Source organism: Eleutherodactylus coqui, chromosome 6 (genome assembly GCF_035609145.1).
Source record: "Eleutherodactylus coqui strain aEleCoq1 chromosome 6, aEleCoq1.hap1, whole genome shotgun sequence".
Classification (NCBI taxonomy): Eukaryota; Metazoa; Chordata; class Amphibia; order Anura; family Eleutherodactylidae; genus Eleutherodactylus; species Eleutherodactylus coqui.
In genome coordinates, this window is record NC_089842.1 from 110,527,203 (window position 1) to 110,555,019 (window position 27,817).

Consider the following 27,817-nt stretch of genomic DNA (forward strand, 5'->3'; position numbering starts at 1 on the left):
GCAGCAAAGCATACAAATTCACAGTGGCCAGGAACCTGCAGAGAGAATGGAACAGAAAATTTGCAGTATCCTTTGCAAAATAATAATAAAAAAATTAACTTTTCGTCAGCATGTTGGTGTTTCTGTATGTAAGTCCGGATCGCACCTCATCCAGAGGTTTATCGAACTGCTAGATCGACAAACTACAGAAGGCGAAGAACTTTTCCGGATGGCGCCTCAAGTCAGCATAAAGTGTATTGAAATGCCCTTCAGGCACACACTGCGACACCAAAGGATGCACCCAGAATCGCCGACTCCTCTTTCTAGGAACAACCTCCACCATCTGAGTGACAGCAACCAAGGTAAAGAACATCCTCGTCATCAAAAGGTCTCCAACCTCAGCAACTCTCACAAATCCAGAAAGTACTAAAAGCACCTCTAGATAGCGTCTTGCCGCAAATGTTGACTATTTATGAGTGATTGCTTGGGGCTGGGTCAATGATGACAGCATGATGTATTTTAACCCCTTAGTGACCAAGCCTGTTTGCGCCTTAATGACCAGACCAAATTTTGGAAATCTGACATGTGTCACTTTGACATAGCATAACTCCGTAAAGGTTTTGCATATCCAAGTGATTCTAACATTGCCTTTTCTCCACATGTTGTACTTCATTTAGGTGGTGAAAATAGTCAGATAGAATTTGTGTATATTTATTAAAAGCGCCAAAATTGGGAAAATTTTGAAAAAATTTTCATTTTTTCACATTTTCAACTGCGATATCTCAAATATGTGCAAACATACTGTACAAATTCTTGATAAGATATATATTTCCATCTGTTTACTTTATTCTGGGTGCACATTAGAAAAAGTTCTGTTTTTTTTAACCATTTAAGAGACGTGCAAATTTAACATTGATTTTCAGCATTTTGAGGAACACTTTATTTTCCAGCACCAAGCCAAGATTACAAAGGCTCATAGGTGTCAGAATGATAGATACCCCCACAAATGACCCTATTTTAAAAACTACACCGCTTAATGTATTCACTGAGGGGGGGTCAGGAGTATTTTTACCTCACAGATTTTTTTTCAGGAATTAATGCAATTTAGAGGACAAAAAATAAAATTTCATGTTTTTGCAAATATGCCATTTAAAAGATGGGATTTTTTTTTCTATAATGCACATGAAAATACGTATTTGCACCCAAAATGGATACCCCCATTTGTCCTGTGTTCAGAAACATACCCATTGTAGCCCTAATCTTCTGTCCATATGCACAACGGGGCCCAAACCGAAAAGAGCAGACGGTGACTTTCAGAACAGTCATTTTGCTTGAAGGCGATTTCAGCCCCATTGCCCAATTGTAGAGCCCTTGATGGACCAAAACGACAGAGAACCCCTTCAAATGACCCCATTTTGAAAACTAGACCCCTTAACGAATTCCTCTAGGGGTGTACTGTGTATTTTGACCCCACGGTTTTTGAATGAATCTAAGCAAAGCAGAAGGAAAAAATTACGATTTTCATTTTTTTGGCAATCATGTCACTTTTAAACCCGTTTGTTTTGTACAGCACACATATCAATGAAGACTTTCACCCCAAAATAGATCCCCCCGTTTGTCCCGTGTTCAGAAACATACCCATTGTGGCCCTAAAATTATGTCCGTATTCACAACGGGGTCCAAAACGAAAGGAGCAGCCGGTGGCTTTTAGAACAGACATTTTGCGTGAAGGCGTTTTAGGCCCCATTGCCCACTTGTAGAACCCTTGAGCGGCCAAAACGACAGAGGATCCCCACAAATGACCCCATTTTGAAAACTAGACCACTTAACGCGTACACCTAGGGGTGTACTGTATTTTTTAACCCCACAGTTTTTGAATGAATCTGAGCAAAGCAGATGGAAAAAATTACGATTTACATTTTTTTGGCAGTTGTGTCATTTTAAAAACATTTTTTTTTGTACAGTGTACATAAGAATGAAAAAGTTCACCCCAAAATGGATACCCCCGTTTGTCCCATTTTCAGAGACATTGTGGCCTTAATATTATGTCTGTATGCACAACGGGGCTCAAAAGGAAAGGCGCATAAAATTTCAACTGTGTCTTAAATTTTACGTAATCGCCATTATCTATTGGATAGCGGCGATCATGTGACCGGGGACCGCTAACTGCGGCCCTCGGTCACTGCTCCAGGCTCTTGGCTACATTTAGTGGCCAGGAGCAAGGAGACTTTGAATTTCCAGGGCCCTCAACAGTTTTTGCGCTTGCGTCCGCCATTTTGCTAATGGGCACATGCACCAAAGTTGGGGAAAGGTCCGTGGATAAAGATCCCGTCGGGGGACATCACCAGAGGCCTTAGGTAAGTAATTTCACCTCCCCTCACGAATCAGATCTGTGACTGGAGGTGAAATTTTCACTTTTTTTACTTTTACGTGATCGCTGTTTTCAATTGGAAAACGGCGATCACGTGACCAGGAACCACGTTTTGCGGGCCCCGGTGAAATCTCCAGGCTCTCGGCTACATTTGGTAGCCAGGAGCAGGGAGATTTTAAATTACCCAGGCAATCTGCGCCTTTTGCACATGCGTCCGCCATCTTGGCGCAGAAGCCGTGGTGAAGTCCACGGATAAATGCGGTGCCATAGGTACGTTATTTCATCTCCCCCCACAGATATGATCCGTGAGGGGAGATGGAACTTAAACTTTTTTTTCTTTTTTTTTAACTTTTTTAAAACTTTTTTTTACTTTACATGATCGCTGCTATCCATTGGATAGCACCGATCATGTGACCAGGAACCGCATACAGCGGCTCCCGGTGACATCCGTCTGCTCTCGGCTACACATGGGAGCTGGGAGCAGAAGAATTTTTAAATTTCCCGGGCCACGCGCGCCTTCTGAGCGCGCGCCCGGCGTATGACGTCTGGCGCGCATGCGCAGAAGGCGCCGACGGGACCTGGAGGCTGGGACACCGCCGGTCATCGTGGAGAAGGCGGGTGAGTATTTTCAGCTGCCCCGATGGATCCGATCCACCGGGGCAGCTGAATCTTTCACTTTTTTTTAAACTTTTTACTAACTTTTATATGATCGCCAGTATTTGGTAAATGCCAATGATCATGTGACCAGGGGAGGGGACCCGCGGCCCGGAATGGCAGCTCCAGGTTGCCGGCTACCTCCCGGAGCTGCCACGTCCTCAGCTTGCAGGAAACGTATTTCTACGTCCTCAGGGAATAAGGCCCAGCAAGTGAGGACGTAAAAAGACTATGGGCCGCTCGTTAAGGGGTTAATGCATGCACAAATGTCCAGTTATTGTGAAAAAAATAAACATATGCCATGAGACGTGGAAAAAAACCCCCCTTATTCACAGTGTATATTCTGCCTATGGACTCACGTAAAAGCGCATACAATCATGTGAAGGAGGTCTTAGGGAAAAACATGTCCACTTGACCACTGCGAACACACTGGTTGAATAAACTGTAAACATGCAAGCACTGGAGAGAGTTTAGTGGTAGAGCGGAGAGCATGGTTGCTTGTCCTCTCCTCCCCCACACTACTGTGCACTCCTTACATCTCCCTGTGTAAACAGACAGAACAGTGTGCAGGCGAGTGGAATAGCCATAGAGGAAAGGATTGTTGCTTTCGGGCTCCTGTCCATGGGCATAGCGATCTCCTCCGCGGGAGCCGCAGCCGGGCAGCAGAGGAGACCTGACAGCTCTCCGCGCTGAGCCTATCTGACAGAAAGGCTCACTGCTGAGAATCGTGGCTATTCGCAGCATGCTGCAATTTAAATCCCGCGAGCGGAGAATCGCTATGATTCTCCGCTCGTGGACAGCGGGGCTGTGCTTTCTATAGTAGTCTATTGAAAGCGTTCACTCCGTTTCCCACGGCCGGATTATCGTCACGGGAAACGCAGTAAAAAATTGCCCATGGACAGGCAGCCTCCTGGGGTTTTGTCCTTGTAAAGCCTACTGTACATTAGTAAAGTAAATGGTCGAGTAGGCAGGCGAGTTAGTATAAGCACGACCAGTCGACTAGTATAAACACACTGAGTAGACAGTAAACAGGCCAGCTCCAGGAGAGTAAAGTGGTAGAGCGGACAGCATAGTTGCTCCCCCACTTGGCTGCCCCTCCCCCACTCTACTGTGTAAACAGACAGGACAGTGTGTTGGCGAGTGGAATTGCAGTAGAGGGAAGGATTGTTTTCTGGGCCCAGTTCACTAATGTAAACACCAGCATGAAACTGTGAGGGCAATCATATACTGACTGGCATTACTGGGCCCAGTTATGGCCATTGAGAATCGTGCACTTTTTGTTCAGTGTTCAAATTGCACGAGAAGCTAACAACCCAGGGCTGATGTTTATGCGTCTGAGGCTGAACGACGAGCGAGAACCACACAATTCTCGTTCAGTTGTTTGCCTGCGTTTAAACTGAACGTTTATATTCAATTTTGCTTGCTTTAATGATTTTCTGAATGATAATTGTTCTGTCTAAACGGGGCATTACTGACCAATATAAACAGGGCTTAACAGAGCTGACCTTGGTAGCTCAAATAATACCATGGCCCCCACAAGGACGGCTTCACATGACCATATACGCAAGTACACTCACTGTAGCGCCATAGCGGGAAGATAGGTCCTGCCCTGTCTTTCCCGCACTTGATTAATACTACATGCAGGAAAAATAGGGCAAGTTCTATCTGTTCTCGCCTGTACAATTAATGGACGAGAATCCCAAAAAGTGAAAAAATCAATTGAAATCAGTAGTTTCCTTTTGTCCTGTTACGTGGCTGTAATTGTTATGTGTTTAAGCCCTAGGGCCTCCGTCACACAAACGTATTCGCAGAGGCATTTCCACAGTTGCACATATAACGCAATCAACTGATGCATTTGATTCCAATAACTTCATTCAGACCTGTCCTATCTTTCTCGGCTGAATGGACTTATTCAGCCGGGCGTATATCAGTCTGGTTTTCACGCCAGGCTGATATATGCTGCCCCTCTCTGCAAGGAGAGAAGGCGGGACGGGCCGGGAGCTAGTGCACTGAGCTCCAGCCCCCTCTCTGCCCCTCGCCACTGCTTGCAATGGGAGAGTTGGGATGGGGTGGGGCTAAGTGCCACCCTGCCCCCTCCAATCGCAAACAGCGGAGAGGGGGCGGGAGCTCAGAGCACCAGCCTGTCCAGCCTACTCCCCTTGCATAGAGGATCAGCGTATATTCGCTGGGCGTGAAAATCCGACTGATATACGCCCATCTGAATAAGCCCTACCTTTTATACGGCAAAAAAAAGGTAGGTCTTGACCTATCTTTGGCCATGTTATGCATACAACGCAGGGAAAAGAAGACAGCTTGCCCTAATACAGCATTTTATTTCCATTCCGAGCTTTTCTTCCAATTGCTGCTTGCCATAGGCTCAGTGTGTTTTTTTACATGCAAGCTGCAGCACTCGATGTGAATGACTTTTTAAAAAGCCAATTACAATCGGGAGTCGATCGTGTTAAAGATTCATTCGGTACGTATATACGCATACGCCTTTCTGAATAAGTCCTAAAGCCAAAAAAGACATATGTCTATCCAGTTCAGCCTTATAACCCCCCAATATTGACCCAGAGGAAGGCAAATTTCACTAGGTTCACTCAAATTACTTGTTTCTGCATGTGCATTTCCGAAAAAATATACAACATGCTCTATTTTGTGCGCATTTGCGTGAAAAAAAATGTAATTTCTCAGCCACCTGTCAGTACGCTATAACGTTTGCAACTAATTCCAGGGAAGGCATGGCACTAGAGATGAGCGAGCACCAAAATGCTCGCGTGCTCGAGTCGAACTTTTCGTAATACTCAAGAGCTCGTTTCGAGTACCGAACCCCATTGAAGTAAACGAGAGACTTGAGCATTTTTCAAGGTGACCCATGCTCCGCATATGGGGGGTTGTGGGAATCACCATGAAAACACAACAGAAACAGATAGGGAACAGCAGGGGCAGCATGCATGGCTGCATCTGAGGCTCCCAGGTCGCACTATTAAGCCAAATTGTGGGCAAGACCCTGTCAGTCACCCCCCTAACAATTTAGTTGGGACAGACTATAATCAGCAAGGCACACACGCTGGCACATCTTAGCTAAGCACCACACTAGGTGGAACAAGGGCCAATCACCACCTGCGGGTGACACCACTGCCTCTTCTCCTGTGTTACATGCTTGCATTGCTGTCCAATCCACCCCAGGATGCAGGCACAAGCCTGCGTCCACAGCGTACTCAAATATTTCCCAGCACAGCGTTCAGCTATCCTCATGCCACACGGTCGCTTGATAGCCACACCACCCACATGTCTATTTATAAGAGCGTATTGAATGAGGAGGAACTGGAGACACACACTGCAGAGGGTTGGCAGGGCCTGGCAGCGACCCTCTTTGAAATTGCGGGCGATATCCCACTATGCTTAAGAGAATTGATGATAAATTAACGTATGATAAGAATTCTAATCCCATGCCACCTCCGTGACAATATTGTCTGGAGCCGCAAACGTGGCCATAAAGGGAACTCAGATGCCAGTACTTCTACCCTTCTCTCCACAATTCAGCAACGCATTCTAAAACCAAAGATTGGTTTAAAGCAGGAGGTATCACAAAAGTAGGCACCGCAGGTATACAGTTAACCTGTGAAAGTCTCATTAAATCAGTTACGCTTCCTGTGAACGCTCCAATCCAGTATCTTGGATAACTGTGGTAAAACGAGAGATAATACATGGCGAGCAGCGCTGACCCCCAGGGATGTGTGCGTTTATCAGACCCAAACCAAACCGTCTGTTTACAACTCAGGGTATTTTATGTCCGCTTAAATCCAACAATTTGCAGTGTACAATGAGTTCTGTCTTGCTATACAGTGCTAATCAGAATTCAAATGCCCATGCCACCTCCACCACAAAATTGTCAGGAGCCACAAACGTGGCCATAAAGCGGACTCGGGTGCCAGTACTTCTATACATCTCCACAATTCTGCAATGCATTCTAAAACCAAAGACTGGTTTGAAGCAGGAGATGTCGCAAAAGTAGCCACCACAGGTCTACAGTGAAACTGTCAATGTCTCATGAAATCAGTTACGCTTCCTTTGATCGCTACAAGGACAGCATAAACCATGAAGAAATTTGAGTGGCCAAAGCAGGGCAATTCACTCTATGTGTTAGACAGCTGAACACCGCGCTGGGAAACCTTTGTGTACCAAGAGTATAGGCGAACCCCTGATAGATTTGTTGACCAAGAGTATAGGTGAACCCCTGAAACAATTGCTTTACCAAGAGTATAGGTGAAGCCTCGAAAAAGTTGCTTGCTAAGAGTATAGGCGAAGCCCGGAAAAATTTGTGCACCAAGAGTATAGGTGTACCCTAGAGATGAGCGAATGTGTTCGTCCGAACTTGATATCCGTGCAGATATTAGGGTGTTCGGGATGTTCGTTATTCGTAACGAACACCATGCGGTGTTCGGGTTACTTTCACTTCCTTCCCTGAGACGTTAGCGCGCTTTTCTGGCCAATTGAAAGACAGGGAAGGCATTACAACTTCCCCCTGTGACGTTCAAGCCCTATACCACCCCCCTGCAGTGAGTGGCTGGGGAGATCACGTGTCCGCCTAATATAAAAGTCGGCCCCTCCCGCGGCTCGCCTCAGATGCCTTGTGAGTTAGATGAGGGACAGTGCTGTTTGTACCGGAGCTGCTGTAGGGAAAGAATTGGTAGTTAGTGTAGGCTTCAAGACCCCCAAAGGTCCTTATTAGGGCCACTGATAGCTGTGTGTTGGCTGCTGTTAGCAGTGGCAATTTTTTTTTTTTCTCAAAATCGCCTCTGCAGAGCGTTGCACCGGGCATTAGGGACAGAAGTGTTGCATAGGCAGGGAGAGTGTTTAACCGTGTGCAGTACTGTGCTGGCTGCTGTTAGCTGTGCTGCATATTTTTTTTCTTCTCAAAATCGCCTCTGCAGAGCATTGCACCCTCCATTGATACTGCAGGGAAAGAATTGTGTAGGCAGGGCCACAACACAGTTATTATTCATTGAATATACGCAGTGCGGCCTTTTGCTTGTAAAACAAGTGAAAAAAATTCTATTTGACCTGCCTCTGTCCATCCTAAGGGCTGTGGACACGTGTCGGCTGCGTGTGCAACGTTTAAAAATCAGACGCACCCAGCTACGGTTTACTGCTGGCTTCGCCATTTGCTTTCCTTAATTGGGAAAAAAAATACCTGCTCTGCCAGAGTTAATAACTCTGCTACCCTCAAGTTCTGTGCCACATTAGCAGGGCCACAGCACAGTTATTAAACTTCTCATGTTCATTGAATATACGCAGTGCTGCCTTTTGGTGGAAAAAAACTGAAAATAATTCTATTTGTCCTGCCTCTGTCCGTCCTAAGGGCGGTGGACACGTGTCGGCTGCGTGTGCAACGTTTAAAAATCAGACGCACCCAGCTACGTTTTACTCCTGCCTTCGCCATTTGCTTTCCTTAATTTGGAAAAAAAATACCTGCTCTGCCAGAGTTATAATAACTCTGCTACCCTCAAGTTCTGTGCCACATTAGCAGGGCCACAGCACAGTTATTAAACTTAGATTATTCATTCACTAGAGGCAGTGGGGCCTTTCGTTTTCAAAAAAGGGAAAAAATTATATTTGGCCTGCAGTCTTGCGCCAATTTATTTCCTGCCTGTGAAATCAAATCACTGGTAATACAGCATGCTGAGGGGTAGGGGTAGGACACTTTGGTGTGCGCTGTGGGGGGGAGGGGGGGGCGGTTGGGCAGCATGTAACCCAGTAGAAGTGGCAGTGGAGTGTCATGCAGGCGGTGATTGTGCTTTGTTGGAGGTAGTGTGGTGCTTAGCAAAGGTATGCCATGCTAATGATGGCTTTTCAGAAGTAAAAGTTGTTGGGAGGGGGGGGGCTCACTCTTGCCGCTATTCTGGCTTAATAGTGGGACCTGTGAACTTGAGATGCAGCCCAACATGTAGCCCCTCGCCTGCCCTATCCGTTGCTGTGTCGTTCCCATCACTTTCTTGAATTGCCCAGATTTTCACACATGAAAACCTTAGCGAGCATCGGCGAAATACAAAAATGTTCTGGTCGCCCATTGACTTCAATGGGGTTCGTTATTCGAAACGAACCCTCGAACATCGCGGGAAGTTCGTTTCGAATAACGAACACCCGAACATTTTGGTGTTCGCTCATCTCTAGTGTACCCCTGAAAAATGTGTTTACCCAAAGTGCAGGTGAAACCCAGAAATGTTTTTTTTAAAATAGAGCTTGTACTGGCTTAATTTGCTAACAGAGCCTGGAGGCAGACCTCCGAAAAAAATAGTTTTTACAGAGCCTTCTGGCCCTCTGAAGAATTGGCTGTTCAGCATGCTGACATGCTGGTTTAGGAGAAGGAGGAGGAATATCAGTGAAGGATAGACCAAGCTACTTCTCCCCTTTTTTGGGGTGATGCATGGTTCTCCTGTTCCAGCTTAAAGACTCTTTATGTTACGCTGCTTTCCATCGGTGGTGGAGGCAGTGGAGGACCGTGCGGGTGAGGGTTAGAGTGCAGGCGGGAGACACTCGTGCCTGCGGCCTGGGAGGGGGATTGCATCTCAATGCCAGCATGGGACACAGGGAAAGAGGCAGTGGTGTGACCCGCAGGCGGTGAATGGCCCTCGTTCCACGTCGTCGAGTGCTTAGCTATCATATGCCTGCGCATGCTGGTGGTGGTCAGGCTGGTAGTGGTGGCTCCCCTGCTGATTTTGGTGCGGCACAGGTTGCACACCACTGTTCGTCGGTCGTCCGCGCTCTCCTTAAAATACCTTCAAACACCTAGCCCTCTGCACAGGAGCTTGCCACGACAGGTGCTCTGGCGAACAGTTGGGGGATAACTTGCTCTGGACCTGCTTCTCCCTCTGCCCACCCCACCGCCTCTTCCAAGCTGTTGTGGTGCTGCACTTGCCTCCCCCTCTGAAGCGGTATCTTCAGTAGGCTTACCAACCTAGGTCGGGTCAGTCATCTCAACATCCACAAGCTCTTCCTCAGCATCTTCAGTCTGCTCCTCTCTCAGACTTACTGCCCTCACAACAACCTCACTGACAGACAACTGTGTCTCATCATCATCATCATCATCATCATGCATAAATACCTCTTAAGACACTACTTTGAAGTCCCCACCCTCATCACCCTAAGACAGATAAATTTTGGGCATCGCTCACGACAAAATCCTCAGGTGCCTCAGGAACTGTTGTTTGCGACTCAGGGAGGCCACTTAGAACAGTTCCTGTGAGTATGCCTGTTCATAATCTCTCCTTTTCCTGGAGTGACCAGGCTGGGAGGATGGAGGAGCAGACTGAGGATTCAGAGGTCCAGTCCCTTGGCTAGCGTAAGTGGACTGTGTGAAAGACTGGGTGGAGGATAAATTACTGGACACGTTATCCACTATCCACGTCATCACCTGATCGCACTATTGCGCTTTTAATAATGGTCTACCACACGGACCTGCAAAATGTGAGATGAAGCTGGGGAGGGGAGATACGCGGCGCTCTACTAATTTCTCAACAGCAGGCACCGTGTCACCCCGCCCAGGACCTCGGTCCCTGCCCACACCCTCATTCGGACGCCCACGTCCTCGACCCTTACCCCTAGTCTTCATCATGCCGAATAAAGTATTTGGAGTAAACGCTACACAAAATGCTAGTTATTTTGCGTACGCTTATAGGACAAAATAGACACAAGAAACAGTGTATACTGTTGTTAGATAGCGGAGAATCACAGCCCCCAGACACTGATATATAGAGTACGCTCTCAGCAGGCCCAGAACATTTTTTCTAGTATGTATACTGTTGTTAGAAAGCACAGATTCACAGCCCCCAGAGACTGGTATATAGCGTACGCTCTGAGCAGGCCCAGAAAGACTTTAAACAGTGTATACTGTTGTTAGATAGCGCAAATTCACAGCCCCCAGATTCACAGCCCCCAGAGACTGGTATATAGAGTACGCTCTCAGCAGGTCCAGAAAAATTTAAAACAGTGTATACTGTTGTCAGAGAGCGTAGATTCACAGCACCAACACACGTATTGTGTTGAATGTTTGTGGAGGATACCAGTGGGCTGGGGCGATGATGGCAGAATGACGTATTGCTAGCGTGCTTCTATGTGTTGTTACGCAGGCAAAAATACTTGTTCACTGTGCAAATACGTTGCACAGGAGCGAGTGTATTTGCACTTACGCTCATCTACAAAAGGCCTAAGGTAGGCTTCACTGCGCCCACAGTGCGAAGAAAATCTAACCCATTGTTTTTAATGGGTTCACTCTCACTTTCGCTTTTGTGCGGGCATTTCACACGCACAAAAAAAACACGACATACTCTATTTTGGTGCACAATTTCCCACCTAAGGCACCTTAGGAGTCTGTGGGAGTGCACACCCGATCTCCGCAAAGTTGCGCAATGAACTACTGCGCGAAAATACGCTTGCATTGATTTGCATTGGGGTATTCAAACATGCATATTTCTTACACATATTTTTCGCAAAAAGTACAGTAAAATGCACCAATGAGTTCGCAAAAAAAAGCATCATTCATTCCGCAAGATCTCTGCAAGATGTGCCCACAAAACCACATACGCTTGTATGAATCTGGCCTACGGCCGGCTTCACAGTGGCGTAGGCGTATTTACACTCACATTTATATTACATATTAGCGCGACGCAAGTTGTGTTTTTACGCTCGCCTGTGAGTCTTTTAGTGTATTTTTGCTGCTCGTCATGTTTATTTGTGCATAAAAACCCACAAGCATACTCCCATTGATTTCAATAGGCAATGAAGGGCAGTTTCAGATGGCTATATGCGCAACTACACGCTGGTACGGGCGTATGAGCAAATACACTTCGCGCATGAGCCTGTCAAAACTCTTTGTGCGCAATCCCCCCCCCCCCCCCCCCCCAAACAGAACGATAGATCCTGCCCTGCGTGCGAGAAAGCTAGGACCGGGCCCATGTTCTGTAGCGCGAGAAACACGCTGGAGGAAACGAAGCCATTGAAATCAGTGCTTTTGTTTTGTCATGTTTTGCGGCTGTGATTTTCACGCCCCCAAAACACGGTCATTTGTTTAAGTCCTCATACACGCCGCGTTTTACCAAATGTTCGTGTGAGCCCGGCCTGTGTTCTTCCCCCATGTTTTGCGCAGTGTTTCACGCTTCCATTTGCATATATCCCCATCTCCTATAGGCTTCTATGGGGGCTTTTGCTGCGCAAAACACAAAAAGACACAGCAATTTTTTCTGCTTGCGCAAAACACGCTCCTGGGAACGAATCCATTGGATTGAAGGGGTTCTATTATTAGATTTTGCGGGTGCAAATAACCGCACAAACACGTTGGTGAAAAGAAGCCCGCAGACGCCTATCCTAGTCCATGGATGGGCAGGGAAGGCTTATCCTACTGCACTGCCCGGTCTAGTATCTCGAAGCAGTGAGCGCCGGTATGAGCCCTACAGGCCCGGGCGCTGCAGTGCGCTCCTCCAGCCAGCTGGTGGCGCTGTAGGGGCACAGCGGAGCTGCGGGCTGTCTGTGGATGAGTGCGGTGTACGGTGATGGGGAAGTGAGGAGGATGAGGGCGACGGGGGACGGATGAGTCCGGACACCTGCGGGTCAGGACTCGGTGTGTGTATATGCCGCGGGCAGGTATACAGCGGGGGTAGAAGGCGGGCGGCCACCATGTTTGTTTATGTTGTGCTCCTGTGCCCTGTCATCCACTCTTCCTCCTCGGTGACCATAGCAGTGTACAGGGGGCTGTATGTCCCCTGGCGGCTTCCCTTGTGCCCTGTCAGCACAGCCATGACTTTCCCCGGACACTTGAGACGGGGATCTGTGTGCCCACCGTGCTGAAATCCTCCGAAGTTGCGCTGATACCTCAGGGCGCGCTCACACGGACGGGTGCAATTTTGGTCTATGAAAAACCCATTTTTCAATGCGTGCGTATGTGTGGTTTTTATTGCATGTATGCATTTTTACTTTGTGCAAAAAAAAACCCCAATGCAAGCGGGTCTAGTGATGCCAGTTTTGTCACAGCCTCGCGGAAACGGCAACACGCAGTGAATACGGATGCCAATGCGGATTCGTCCTGTTTCTTTACGAACCCACAGACTTTAATGGGCAAATTTGATCCAAAGTAGGACATGCGGGGACTGTATTCTGTTTATTTAGTTTGTTTACGCTCCCCATTGCTGCAAGTAACAACCGCGTACCCAGCTTAGGTCGACGCGTCTGTATTCTGTCAGTATGCTGGATGAATATGGACAGTCACCCGTGGTAACAAGCAGGTATCACACTGAGAACCCTGCATCATGGGGCTGCAGCCGGAACACCAGCTGGGGCGAAGACATTGGGGCACAAATGTGGATTCGAGAAATGGCGTAAATTTCCACATTCTTCCAGTTCTGTAACTTCCATATTGTTGATTAGTGACGGAGGTTATGGCACCCCGTCCCCCAACAGGTGGAGGTGCAAACCCCACATATCAGACAGTAAAAAGACATCCTGTAGGGAGACGCAGATTAGAAAAACTTTCTGACACGGAGGGCGATCAATTAGTGGAACAGGTTACCACGGGAAGTGGTGAGTTCTCTTTCAATGGAAGTGTTCAGAGGCTGGACAGCCATTTGTATGGGATGATTTAGTGAGCCTGCACTGAGCAGGGGGTTGGACCCGATGACCCTGGAGGTCCCTTCCAACTCCACCATACTATGTATTGTACATCTTGAGTCACATGACTTTCTAGGCTGCAGTAGAAATGTCCTCTGCCCTGTGCCGCCATGTATACATTATAAGATTGGCTCTGTCTTGTAATCCCCAGATAGCATCCACGCCTGAGAGGAACGAAATGGTACGATCATGTTCTGCTGCTAACTGTGTCAACCGCCAGACAGCGCAGACCAAGCGCAAGGGAATAACTTTCCACCGGTAAGTGACATGGACACCTGTATTCCTGCGCAGGACACAATATACGACATAGCTGGACCGATGAGCATGAGAAGTCCGGTCTGAGCGCCCCATAAGCAGGTTGATCATTAGGATTGGGCTGCTTGGTGACCCGTGAGTCACGGTAAAATCACATGCAACCTCAGTGTTTCTGTATAGGAGGAAGTCACATGGCGATATCAGAATTCGTGGGATTCACGTGACTTTCCCCCTCATAGAGAACAATTGAGGTTGCTTGTGAGTCCTGGCTGTGCTGCGATTTTACCGCGACTCATGGGTGATCGAACCCTAGCCTTACAGGACTGCCTTTAAATAAATAAATAAATAAAGTTGGTATGAGGTAATAATGGTGAGTCTCCTGATTTCAGGCCTTTCTCTATTATGCCCCATTTACACGGGATGAGCTGTTGGGCAACCAATGCCCGGCATCTCCTCCCACTGATCCTCGTTCCTATGCTGTTGCACAGGAAGGAGTATCCCTGTCAGCATGGAGGTGGAGCGGGCCGGGGAGTGTTCTCCCCCCACCCACGTCCATTCCGTTTGAACAGAAGTGAACTGCTGTTTAAACTGAATGGCACGTCGTTCAGTTTTCTGCATGCTGAAACTGAACAGTTCTTATTCAGCTGCTGCAGGCATTCACATGGAACGATTCATTCAAATTCCAACAGGAGCTTGAACGATAATCGGCCGGTATAAATTGGCCGTTAGTCAGTGCTTTCGCTTCACGGGGCCTGATGCTTCCAGGCATTGATTTCAATAGGGTGTTCTGATCCTAACAACCCCATTAAGCAGCCGCATACATGAGCTAATCCTTGAGTCGGCACATGCATCTTTAGCTTTATTGACCAAGAACAATCTTGGCAAAACTGTTACACTATGTTATGCTTATTTCAGGATCCGACACATGATATCTCTCTTTGGTGGTCTTTGAATCTCTGTGTCATCCCCTTTAGACCTTGCACTAGACATTACATAATGTATACGTTTTGTCCAGTGTGTTTCTTAAAAGGGCTAATCGGGGCAAACGTTTGATCACTTCCCTGGGGTGAAGTTGGCATACAAAGTCTACTAGGTAAAATAACAACATACTTATGGAATAGTCTCTTCCCCCGTCGTCCAACTTGATCTCCACTGAGTGGAGATGAATTTTTCAGCAGATCAGAATTTATTTTCTTTATTCATTTACTTTACACCATTCCCTGCAGATAAGAATTATTTTTTTAGCCCCAGACAGACCTAAGCCTGGGGTCACACGGGTCGTATTCCCGGCGGAAATCACGCAGTTTTGCCGTAGCAAAAAACAGTGAGATTTCCGCCGGAAAAGCGCAGCTACAAAACCCGCGGCACTTAGCCATGGGTTTTGGAGTGGCTTGGCCACATGCTTTTCCGTTGCAGACAGCGCTCCCATAGAGAGGAGGGAGGCCGCAACGGGAAAGAAAAAATAGACATGCTGGGGTCGGGGGATCCGCGCCCACAGTGCCGGCTTTGACGCGACTGATTGGCTGTCCCGTATGCATGATATTTTTGTCAAATCTCGGCTAGTACCAGGATTAGCGGCCACAGGCACATTTGCTGCAGCGAAATTCTGCGGCAAATCTGTCCTGTGTGAACCCAGCTTAACAGTTTGCTGGAAAAGCTCTATTGTCTCTGTTATCAGCTGTATTGTCACATTGCACTTTTCGCCCTATCACTTTTTTTTTTTAATATTTGCAAACTAGATTTCCAAAAGAAGAGTCTCGAAGAACGCTGTGGGTAAATGCCGTGTCTCAGTCCCACGCAGCTGTCGGCAGTGACTGGACCCCCTCTGTTCACAGTTCTTTGTGCTCACAACATTTCCACGACAAACAGTTTGATCGGACTGGACAAACCGTGCGACTGAGGGACTCTGCAGTTCCTGTAATCTTCAGTACGCTCAGTGCACCAAAGGTGACAATATATCTAGTTCTTCAAGACGTTGTAATGTTCAAATACCCTGTTAGGGAATTTTATATTAATGGAGGGGAAGGGGGAGTCCCCAGTTCATTACCATCATCTATTAGCCAGAGCAGAGAGTGGCTGTTGCATGACATATGCAGCCTATGGCCGCCTGCAGACGGCCGGGTCAGATCCCGCTGCGAGAATTCTCACAGCGGGATGCGGACCCGTGCCCCTGCACAGCCCTGCGGCTCACCCACTCCCGGTGTCTCCTCTGCTCTGTGATGTGCCGGCTGACGCCCAGCTGGCGCAGAGCGGAGCCAGTGCATCACTACTGACATTTCTGTGCAGGCCTCTGTGAGACCCGCACAGAAATAGAACATGCTGCGATTTGTTTTCTATGCAGGTTTTCATGCAGAAAAATCGCAGCTGTGTGCTCATAGGATTGCATTATCTAATGCAATCCGCAGCAAGCGGGCGCAGGCGGAAATTCTGCCGGAGATCACGCCGCAGAATTTCCGCCCGTGTGCAGGGGCCCTGCAAAGTTGTAACACTTTTTAATCTTGTGGAGTTGGTGACTGCATGTTTACAAATGCTCACTCGTATAGGCTGCCAATGGACATTGATCTGTATAGCAGTAGTTTACAGTAGCATGGATCTATATACCAATGTTTTATTATATGCACTGTTTCTATCTGTATTAATCCTCCCTTTTCTGTGTTTTAGATGCCTCGTCACTGCTCTGCTCTCGGCTGCACCACTCGGGATTCTCGCCAGACAAGAGACCACAACATCTCCTTCCACAGGTCTGCACCCAGTAGTTTATACAGGCTAATAGAAAATCTCTAAAAGGGCTGCAAGTTAAATCATAGGCAACAAACTCTTCATGGTACATTTCGTATAAAAAATATATAAAAGAAAGTGCTGACGTAGTCATTTTCTATTTATCTTGCTTCCACAAAACAGAAATTTAAAAAAAATGAAAAAGTTGTTTATACTTCAAAATTGGTACCAATAAAAACTGCAAGTTGTCCTGCAAAAACAATCCCTTGTACAACTCTGACTGAAAAATAAAATTGTTCTGGTCCTAGGATGTGGCGCCACACAGTCTTTGTGTAGAATTAAAAGAAAGTGCAAAAGTAGTAAACCAGAATATAGCAGAACCTGTAGAAATGTGGTGTTGTCATAATTGTACTGAACTGTAGTTAGTCGATACATTATATATATATACCTGAAATGGCTTCTTATAAGAACCAGAACTTGTCCCGCAAAATACAAGGTGTCCCACAGCTACATTGCAGAAAAACTAAAAAGTTATGAGCACTCGAACACAAAAGAGGATATGATTTAATGGCACCTAAGGTAAAATGAGTTAAGTGCACTTAAGGCCACTCGAACACAGGCGTTTTTACAGCTTTACTGAGCCTCCATTGATTTCAATGTGGCTTCTCTACAAGTGTTTTAGCGCAGCATTTCTAACACTGCGCTAAATGAATGCTGTCCGTTCTATTGTAGTTCGCTGCAGTGCTTTTCAACGCATCACATCACCCATTACAATGATGGGGTGTGTTTAAAACCGCTGTCGAACGCATTTGAAAACGCAGTGTTTTTTTTACAAACGCCCGTGTGTAACTGGTTTAAGGCGACCAAGCTGTGCATCATTATATTTATATGAGACAGAAATGCAAAATCTATGGTTGAAAAAATGTGACATTTTTACAATTGTTAACATTACTGTTAGGGCGTTAAAGGGATATTTAAAGGGGTTGTCTCGCGAAAGCAAGTGGGGTTAAGTACTTCCTCCTGATTGGCTGGAATCGGCACATGTGACGGGGCGGAGGTACGCGATGACACGTTCAAGGGGCGGAGCCAAAACGCCGCTGCTGCCGAGCCGAAGGGAGAAGACCCATCTGCGCAAGCGCGTCTAAAAAAGCAAGAAGACATCGAAATTAGACGGAGCCATGGAGACGGGGACGCTAGCAACGGAGCAGGTAAGTGAATAACTTCTGTATGGCTCATATTTAATGCACGATGTATATTACAAAGTGCATTAATATGGCCATACAGAAGTGTATAACCCCACTTGCTGCCGCGAGACAACCCCTTTAAGTAATAGTATGTTACTAGAATATGCCATCAATTCGTGACTGGTGAAGGTCCAACCTCTGAGACCCCATTGATCCTGACAATGAAGGGGCCTCTGCACTGGGGTAGCTCAGCAGTGTCTCCATCTATTTTACCTGCACAGTAGGTGACTAGAGCATTCAAGTAAATAGAGCTGACTGCAGCTTCCTGGGCACCTTGGTGCAGGGAAAACTGAATCAGCACAGCAGCCCCATGGGGGTCCCAGAGGTCAGATCAACGTCAGTCATACATCGTAGTGATATGCCATCATTTTACAAGATGGGTAACTAAACATTGCAAATCTATTAGATATTGGAATTCTGCTTCAATAATTGCTTTAGGAAAAAGCGCCCCCCTGAAAACTCAGTCTGTGTAGAGCGTGTGTGGCCTTGTGGAATTGGCAGTCTCCACAGATTGCTGAAATCGGCAGGATGACACGGCTATTGATCCAAACTTGCAGATTTCATAAAATAATTGCAAGATACAAAAGTTGTGCTTGTTCAGCCTAGTTATTCCTACTCATATATAATTGTGTTCTGACAAATGCCAGTCATGCAGAAGAATAAACATTACATATATGCAGGAGAGGAGTACCCATATGGGAATCAGCACTGCTAGAAGGGCTAAACCAAAAAGGGGAGAAACAAACACAAAACTACTGCTGTCTGAGCACAATTTGCATGTTTTTCTCTCTTCCAAGGCTTCCAAGGAAGGACGACCCTAGACGGAGCCTTTGGATTGCAAACTGCAGAAGAAGAGACCCCAGTGGAACTGGAATTTGGGACCCTTCTTCTGACTATGTATACTTCTGCTCCAAACACTTTGAGAAGGGCTGTTTTGAAGCAGTTGGATTTAGGTAGGCATGTATCTGCCCCCTTGCATACACTATATAGCTTATTTAAGACTAAGCCTGTTTGTGCCTTAATGACCAGGCCAAATGTTGGAAATGTTGCATGTCACAATCTAAGGGTATGTTCAGAGGGTGGAATTTTCTTTTTGAATTCCGCCTTTAAGAATCATGTCAAAATCCTTGGCTTTCTGCCATGTTTCGTAGCGCAGATCCACCCTTAGGTATAATGAAAAAAAGATCTGGTACCGTGTTAGCCAGTTGAGCAAAATGTGATTGTTCCCAGCAAGATTACGTGGTTTCTCTTGCTGGGAACAATCACATTTTGAACCAACCCTTAGAAATAGCCCTGTCAATGGGCAAATTTCACATGCGGAATTCTGACATGGAAATGCAGATCTTGCCCATTGACAGGGCTAAATCCGCACCAAAAACTGCGTCTGAAAGTTTTTAATGGCGGAATTCACGCAGAAACTTCCACAGTGAATTCGACAGTCTGAAGTTGTCCAAATGGAGCACAACTCTGTAAAGGTTTTACACATCTAAGAGTAGACCAATGCAATTTACGTATATTTATTAAAAATACCAAAATTGTGGAAAATTTTTAAAATTTGTTTTTTCAACTGCAATATGTCAAATATGTACATACTGTAATAATATATATATTTCCACTTGTTTACCCTATTCTGGAATCACATTTGAAAAATTTCACACATTTCTGAGTAATTTAGGAGACTAAGACCAGCTTCACACGCGTGAGAAAATCACGCAAGATTTGTGCGTTGCGAGACGCACAAATCTTGCAAAATATGAACTCCATTCTTTTGAATGGGTTCATACACATGAGCGGTTTTTATTTTTTCCCCGCATGGCACTGTTATGCAGGAATCAAATCACGGCATGTCCTATGTTGTGCGTGCTCTCACATTGCACCGCTCATTGTTTTCAAGGGCCAGTGGCTACCTTGCACCATGTGCAAAGTGCCTGCGGTGCGATGCAGGGTCTCCCATTGAAACTCCGCAAACCTTCGTCATGGCTGACAGCCACGGCAGAGGTTCTCTGCATCCCTAAAGTTATTTTATATTATATTATATTTTTATTTTATTTTATTTTATTAAAATCGTGGAACCTGTTCATCATTGTTGATCGGTACCATATTTGATACGCCTATTTGGATTAGGAGGCGCCTACCCTAAAGGCGCCTCCTTGAAGTAAGTGATATAACTTTAGTCTCTTCAGTATATTCTATTTCCACCTATTCCACGGTGCGAGCGCTGAGGTTTTTTTCTTTTTTTTCATTTATATCTTCCTCCTTCATGCCATGATTGGAGTTTCCCTCTAGCCGCTCTCTCCTATGAGATTGTTTACAGCACCTAGGAATATTCGTCTTCACCTGGCAATCAAGACCCCTCACCTACTACACTTTTCAGTATCCTTCCAGTGAGCGCCAAATCCTTACTCATCACTCATCCTCAGGGATTTCATATGGTTAGCAAGGGTGATATGGGGGCAGGATTCACCGCCCAATATTGCCCTCACCCATGTATAGTTAGCCTAAGGGTGGTTTCACATCTACTCCCAAGATTCAGCTTTCGTGCTTCATTTGGGGAGTAGGAAAGGAGAATCCCCGTGGCCGAACGACTCTATCTCAGGATGGAACCGAACAGCGCTGAATGGACCCCATAGACAGAAGAAAGAGTGCTGCATGCAATGCTTTTTTTCCAGTATTTTGAGCTGGATTTGTGGCGGAACCTCTGATAAGTTCCAACGCAGATGTGAAACTACCCTTATAATTTAATGTTGGGTTAAAGAATTTTGGACGTATATTGTTTTAATTTTCATTAATATGTATATTTATAATTCTGAGTCTATACACATGCATTAATGATTAATTGATGTATTAACTGATTTGTGGGATAAATTAATGTGAGGGTTCAGATGAAGTGGAATTGATGGAAAAATCTGTGTCTAATTCAGTAAATTACCAGTGCCGATTTTTGTGCAGATTTTTACGTGGATTTGCAACAGACTTCACCCTTACATTTGAAAGGATGAAATCGGCTGTGGTTCCGTTTCATAATCCGCAACAAATAGTGTGCGCTTCAAAATCTGCTGTGTGTGAACATACCCTTTTAAATGTAATGATAAATTTGTTAAAAAATGAACGCTACACTATACACTCACCTGTGCTAACTAAATAATATAGTGATTGTAATAGAAGGGGTTAAACAGGCTAAAACAGGTATATCTATTACCCATTCAGAAAGGCTGTCTCATATTTTGCTTACTAGCCATGGATTTATCTTACCTTTTGCCATCTCCCAATTCCATTTTCTGAAGCACAGAGACTGTTGTAATGTTCATCCTGAGCTTCCAGGTTCAAGATTACAATGCCAGAATTGCAATGACGACTGCCACACAAGTAGAACACTAGGAGAGAGGAAGCAAGGAATGAATTTAACTCTACGTAAAACAAGGTTTTCTTTAGTATGTTAGTGTCTACTATAGGAAATAACAAGACAATGAAGAATGCTTACTTTAAAGAGATTTATTGTTGGACTCCATTTAAAGGGGTTGTCCCGCGAAAGCAAGTGGGGTTATACACTTCTGTATGGCCATATTAATGCACTTTGTAATGTACATTGTGCATTAATTATGAGCCATACAGAAGTTATCAGAAGTTATTCACTTACCTGTTCCGTTGCTAGCGTCCCCGTCTCCATGGTGCCGTCTAATTTTCAGCGTCCAATCGCCGGATTAGACGCGCTTGCGCAGTCCGGTCTTCTTCTTTTTTGAATGGGGCCGCTCGTGCCGGAGAGCGGCTCCTGGTAGCTCCGCCCCGTCACGTGCCGATTCCAGCCAATCAGGAGGCTGGAATCGGCAATGGACCGCACAGAAGCCCTGCGGTCCACCGAGGGAGAAGATCCCGGCGGCCATCTTCACCAGGTAAGTAAGAAGTCACCGGAGCGCGGGGATTCAAGTAAGCACTGTCCGGTTTTCTTTTTTAACCCCTGCATCGGGTTTGTCTCGCGCCGAACGGGGGGGCTGTTGAAAAAAAAACAAACCCGTTTCGGCGCGGGACAACCCCTTTAAGAAAATTTGAAGTTCTCTTTCATCTGGGCAACCAAATGGTATCAGTTAGCTCCTTGTTATGTGTGACAATGTACAAGTATTGTGAATGTTAACGAAAAAGCAATAAAAATACCTTGAAAGAAAACAAGGTTTTCTATAATGATCAGTTAGGTTATTTCTAGTTTCTTCTCTGTATTACAGTGGGTACCATCGTCTCAAGGAGGATGCTGTGCCAACAATATTTACACCGTTGACAAAACTGCGGAAAACAGCAAAACTCAAAGCACAGAAGAAAAAAAACTCAAAGGTCACAAAAACAAGAGTAAAGAGGAAAAGGTGAGTGTGAAATATCCATATTCATAAGGGTTATATGTGAGTTGGAGATTCCTCATAATCTTATTTATATTCACAGGCTGATAGTTGGCCTATCTGCATATGCCAACGATTAGCAGACGAACGAACAAATGCTTGTTCATTGGCTGATTTGATCTTTTATGTGGGTATAAAAATGGTTGTTTATTGGCAACACATTTCCTTGAGTGAACAGGGGGCTGTGCTGCTGAGGACTGCAATTTGTATGAACACAAACAATAGTACTAATTTGTACCCATGTCAGTTATCCTCTGCTAGCATGAATAATAGAATGAATGATGACACACATGCTATAGTGTCGACTGGCACCCGTTAAGAACAAGAGGAGCGGCGGGGGTAAAAAGGCCCATTTACACGAAACGATTAAAGCTCAAAATTTGTTCAAACGAATGAATGTGTGTGATAATCGTTACATGTAATTGCGAAGCCATTGTGCACTATTTGTTCGCTCATCATTTAATGCTGAGTTTCAACCTGCATAAAAATGGTCCTTAGTTTGTTAGCTTTTTGCTTTCTTTAAATGGCATTCATTCAGTCATTTGAAAGACTAAAGGCCCATTTACTCGGAGCGATGATCGCTCAAAGATTGCTAAAACAACAGTCTGAGTGACAGCTTTGAGCGATTATTTTGCATAAAATATTAAGTAGCTACTCAGCTACTTAATAGCTTGTTAGCATGCAAATGAAGCCTTATCTGCTTTCAGCTCCTTTGTTCTCCGACGGGAAACAATGCCATCAGCACTACCCGCGGAGAACTCAGCATACGATCCTGATAAGACCGCATGATGATTTTTAGGTTGACTTGAATTTTAAGATCAACTAGCAGTGCATGAAAAGTGTACGATGGCCACGCGTTTATACGCAACGATTATCACTCAAACGATCGCCTTTTTTTTTTTTCTCCGTGTAAATGGGCCTTTTAAGGACTGGAGGGGAGGGTTCATTGTTTGCCCTACTTAACACAATGACTACTTGTTTACTCATGCCCATAGAAGACAATGGCCTTTCTTCACACTGATTAAAAACTTAGAATCATCACATATATGCACAGGCCAATTGAGCAAACAACATATACAGTGTTTACTTTATTTAATGAGGGAAATGGAGAGTATTTCAAGTGATTATCTTTAAGTGCAAATGTATGTAAAAAAAAAAGTTGTTAATTCGTTAAGGCCCATTTACACTGAAAGATAATTGCTCAAAAATCGCTCAAACGACAGTTTGAGTGACAGTTTTGAGTGATCATCTTTGCATAAACTCTAAGTAGCTAATTAGCTACTCAAGAGTTAATGTAGGCGGAGCAGGATACCACCACAATAGCTCCAAGAACAAAGCAGCTGTTTTGTTTATGCAGACAGCTGCATTGTTCTCTGAGCTTTTAGCTGGTGCCCTGCTGAGAACTGCCAGCGGGATACCAGCTGAAAGAATACTATCAGCGCCGCCCGCTGAGAAAATCAGCGTGCAGCGCTGATAAGTCATTGATCATTTCTAGTTTGCTATAAATCACCGATAAATAAATAGTGCACAAACAGTGCACGATGGCCGCGCATTTAGACGCAACGGTTATTGCTCAAAACATGGATTTTGAGCAGTAATCGTTGTCTAAATGGGTCTTTAGTAGAGATGAGCGAGCGTACTCGGAAAAGCACTACTCGCTCGAGTAATTTGCTTTATCCGAGTATCGCTGTGCTCGTCCCTGAAGATTCGGGTGCCGGCACGGAGCGGGGAGCTGCAGGGGAGAGCGGGGAGGAACGGAGGGGAGATCTTTCTCTCCCTCTCTCCCGCCCGCTCTCCCCTGCTCCCCGCTGCGACTCACCTGTCAGCCGCAGCGGCACCCGAATCTTCAGGGACGAGCACAGCGATACTCGGATAAAGCAAATTACTCGAGCGAGTAGTGCTTTTCCGAGTACGCTCGCTCATCTCTAGTCTTTAGTTCATTTCTTTGTTCAAGCGACAATTGTGTGTAAATGGGGCTAAAGGAACCTTAATTGTAGGTTATCTTTCTGCCTTGCTGTAATGAATACATGTTGACCTCCTCTTGAGCTTGTACTAAAGAGCAGAAAATCTGAGCAAGAGGTCTGCAGTGTAAAACATTGAGGAGGGATAGAGATACAGCCCAACCCTTGATAAGACATGAACTTCAGTCTACCCTTTAAATCATTTGATCATCATGTGAATTTACCTGATTATGATGTGGATTGTGTCACTCAGTAGTATTCACTAAAGTTTAATTTCTCCATAGGGACTTCCTGGTAAATGATAACACAGCCCCACTGGAGAGCGCCGATCCTTCCAACAGCCAGTGTTTTGATACTGGGAGGTATGACAATGTACCCACTCCAGATCTAGTTAACTTCCATGGACTATGCCCTGAAAACATTGATATTCCTGGAGATGCAGCTCCAGCCGAAGGAGCCTTGGCCACCACTGTGGACCACCAGATGCATCCAGAGGCTACACTGGAAGACATAGAGGTTGCATCAGTAATGAATGGGCCACTGTCAGAGTTAGAACTCTCTCAAGTTCGAGCAGAGATGACCTCCGAAATGCCCCATAACACAGAAACATGTGAACCCACGGCGGAGGTGAACAAAGCCCCTCGGCCAGTGTCTCCTTCCACATATATGATGCGCATCCCACAGCCACCGGGAGCTTACATACAAAACGAGCATAGTTACCATGTGGGGAATGCGCTCCTATGGAAGCGAAGAGCAGAGGCAGCGCTGGAGGCTTTGAGCAAAGTTCAGAGGCAGCTGGAGGCATGCAGAAGGCGTGAACAGCGGCTTCGACTACGGATCTCTTCCTTACAGCATGAACATATGCGTGAGCGGCGTGCACAGTCCGATGTCAGAGAAAAGCTAAAGGAGCATCTTCAAGTGTTCGAACTTCAACTCATCAATGACTTTGTGTAACATAGCTGCCATAACTCTAATGGACTGGGAAGGGGGTCCAGTGTTATGAAATTCAAATCTAATTGTTGAAAAGTCCTTGAAACGTCTACCATACTTTGTATTTCAATTCCTAATTAGGTTCAAAATCTCTAATAGCTTTCAGTGGATGTAGCCATCCGTTGCTTACATTCAGTGAATGAAAACCCACATTTCTCCTGCTCATATGGCTGGTAGGCTTGTTACAGTGTATCAATTTAAAGGGAACATGTCGGTTCCCTGTCCTCTCCTATTGTAAACAACAAGTTGATAGTTTGTTACAATGTAGGTAAGAACTATCAGCTGTTTGATCAGGACCAACCTCTGGATTGAATAATTTTTTTCTCTGACAACAAACGAAGATCCTGATGAGGAATTGAACCGCAACGTCTATTAGAAAGTACAGAAAAAGAAAAGTTTCTTCTGGGGCTTTGATGCTGATTATTTTTGGAATAAGCTATTACAATATCAGGTGAATGGGGGTCTAAGTTTCAGCACCCCCATCGATCAGTTGACTGAAGGGACTGCTACAAAATGTATGGAGGTGTGAGTGGTAAACAATGAAAGGCACAAGGTGCTTGCTGCAGTACTGTGGCCCCTTCAATCAACTGATCTGTAGGGATGCCAGGAGTCGCAGCCCTACCAATCTGATATTGATGGCCTATCCTAAGGGTAAGTCATCAATATCAAAGTTCCAGAAAACCTCCAAGTATTTATTTACATAAGACTGGAGCCCTCAAAGATTTGTTTCTGTTTGGCGGTACTTTGTTGAATATTGCAAAAATAATAACCTCTTACAAATACTTTCCTTTCTATTTTTGCTCTGTTCCATTGCCGCTCCTCTGTGCGCTCTTCTGCATTATAAAGTCCAATAAGCAAAGTTAAGGCCCATTTAGACTGGAGGAATATCGACCAAACGATGCCCGACACTCATCCCTGCACATACTCGCTCTTGTGCTGCTGCACGGGATCTAGTATCGCTGGCTTACAGCGGGTAGGCTGGAGGAGATTTCTCTCCTCGTGCTCCACCACCCCTCTCCTTTGACTTAACATAGTGGCCGTTCAGTCCTGACCGGCTGCTATTTACACTGAGTGATCAGCTCATCATCCATCGTTTATGCTGCATAAGCGACGGACAATGAGCTGATCGCTCGGTGTAAATAGTGGCCATTCAGTACTGAACTGCCGCTATGTTAAGCCAATGGAGAGGGGTGGGGGAGAGTGACGAGAAAAATCTCCTGCACCCTTCCTGCTGTCCGCTTTGGGCGAGCCAGCGATACTAGCTCCTGTGCAGGAGCACAGGAGCGAGGACACACAGGGATGAGTGTCGGGCATCACATGCCTGAAATTCGTCCTGTCTAAATGGACCTTTAGTAAATAAAGAATTATCGAGGCCACGAGGTGACGGTTCTTGGAGCCTGTGCTCCTGTCCAACTGTCAATAGAAATCACTGACACCTTACTTGCATTTCAATTGCTTTAAAAGATAAATCGGAGGCAATAAGCGGTGTATAGACATGCTGCTTGGTTTGTCAGCGGTAAGTGTCTATATGCTTACTACCTCCGATTTATGTCTCTGGGCACGATGGTCTTTGTGCAATTGGGTGATGTTTTTACAACTCTGTTATGCAAGAATTGCTATATTTTCTTATAAAGTAATTAAAACGCAAGAAAGGTGTCATCAATTCCTGATGGCTCTTCTGCATTACGATGTCAGGTTTGGTCACTGCGGTGCCGGCATTGTGGCTAACACACCTGTTTCTTTTTTTTATTGCTTGGCATCTGTGATGTGTCTTCCCTGTAGATTACACATCATTACACAGAAGGTGGCACAGAGGAGTGTCGAGGGACCAAACTGGTAGGTGTATGGTCCAGTCTACTGTTTTATGTATTTTGGGCTGCTTATATAGCTATACTTGGCGAGTTAACACCAATTTGACCCTTTCCATTAAATAGGCTGTCCACTTTGGTCAACCGCTGTACATTGAGCAGGTTGCCTGGTGACTGGTCTTATTGCCGAAATCCCCCTCGCCCTGCAGTCAGCAGAGTAATGCCTCCTTAACATCTACTTTTTTGTTTCATGTATATGTTAAACAGAGGCTGTGACACTCTATTTTCTAGCATTGAATGGGTGTAGTCTACCCTATTTTTTTTTTTTGCGGCATACTGATGTATATCAGAAGGTGGTTACAAAAGCACTCTTTCTGCCTCCATTGTGACCTATGGACCCATCAGGAGCTGTGCAGTATTCACAGTATCGCACTAACTCTAAACAAAAAGCGTGTTGTCAATGAGGCCTAAGATTTGTTTTTGCGTAGCAGCTCTCTTTTCTGATAATAGAGGGGGTCCTGGGCAAAGGCTCCTCTCCATGAGACCTTATTGGACGTTGTCTAGGGGAGACAACCAGTTTAACACTATGGTGACAGAGACTGACTTCATTGTGTCATTCCCTTTCCTTGCTTACAATATTCAGCTATATGTTCTCTCTTGTTTGCTTGCAGAAATGGGCTTGTCTTTAGTTGACAACATTTAATATTTGAGGATTTTTTTTGTTTCTTTTCCTTCTGTTTTGTAAACTTGTCTGGTTCCATAATTAAAAACTTGTATTTTGTGTAGCTTA

At 45.5% G+C, this 27,817-nt stretch overlaps 1 protein-coding gene across 4 annotated transcripts; it reads left to right on the top strand.

Annotated features, from left to right (window-relative positions):
• Window positions 1-219: 219 nt before the first annotated feature.
• On the top strand, window positions 220-27,817 carry THAP7 (THAP domain containing 7). Of its 4 annotated transcripts, none has more exons than XM_066607395.1 (7): window positions 220-341; window positions 13,818-13,924; window positions 15,661-15,868; window positions 16,583-16,662; window positions 18,681-18,836; window positions 22,101-22,235; window positions 24,514-27,817. In XM_066607395.1, the coding sequence occupies exons 2-7, from the start codon at window positions 13,845-13,847 to the stop codon at window positions 25,181-25,183; spliced, it is 1,329 nt and encodes a 442-aa protein (XP_066463492.1). In that variant the 5' UTR covers window positions 220-341; window positions 13,818-13,844; the 3' UTR covers window positions 25,184-27,817. The 4 variants fall into 4 exon arrangements, with proteins under 4 accessions (XP_066463492.1, XP_066463491.1, XP_066463490.1 ...); XM_066607394.1 differs by lacking the exon at window positions 220-341 and adding an exon at window positions 12,512-12,612; XM_066607393.1 differs by lacking the exon at window positions 220-341 and adding an exon at window positions 12,521-12,625.

Excerpts from the sequence above, each read along its gene's own strand:
- THAP7 (XM_066607392.1), top strand. The coding sequence starts at position 12,593 with ATGAGTCCGGACACCTGCGGGTCAGGACTCGGTGTGTGTATATGCCGC. Across the intron at positions 13,925-15,660 it reads AAGGGAATAACTTTCCACCG|ATTTCCAAAAGAAGAGTCTC; the intron begins GTAAGTGACATG and ends TTTGCAAACTAG. Across the intron at positions 18,837-22,100 it reads TTTGAAGCAGTTGGATTTAG|TGGGTACCATCGTCTCAAGG; the intron begins GTAGGCATGTAT and ends TCTGTATTACAG.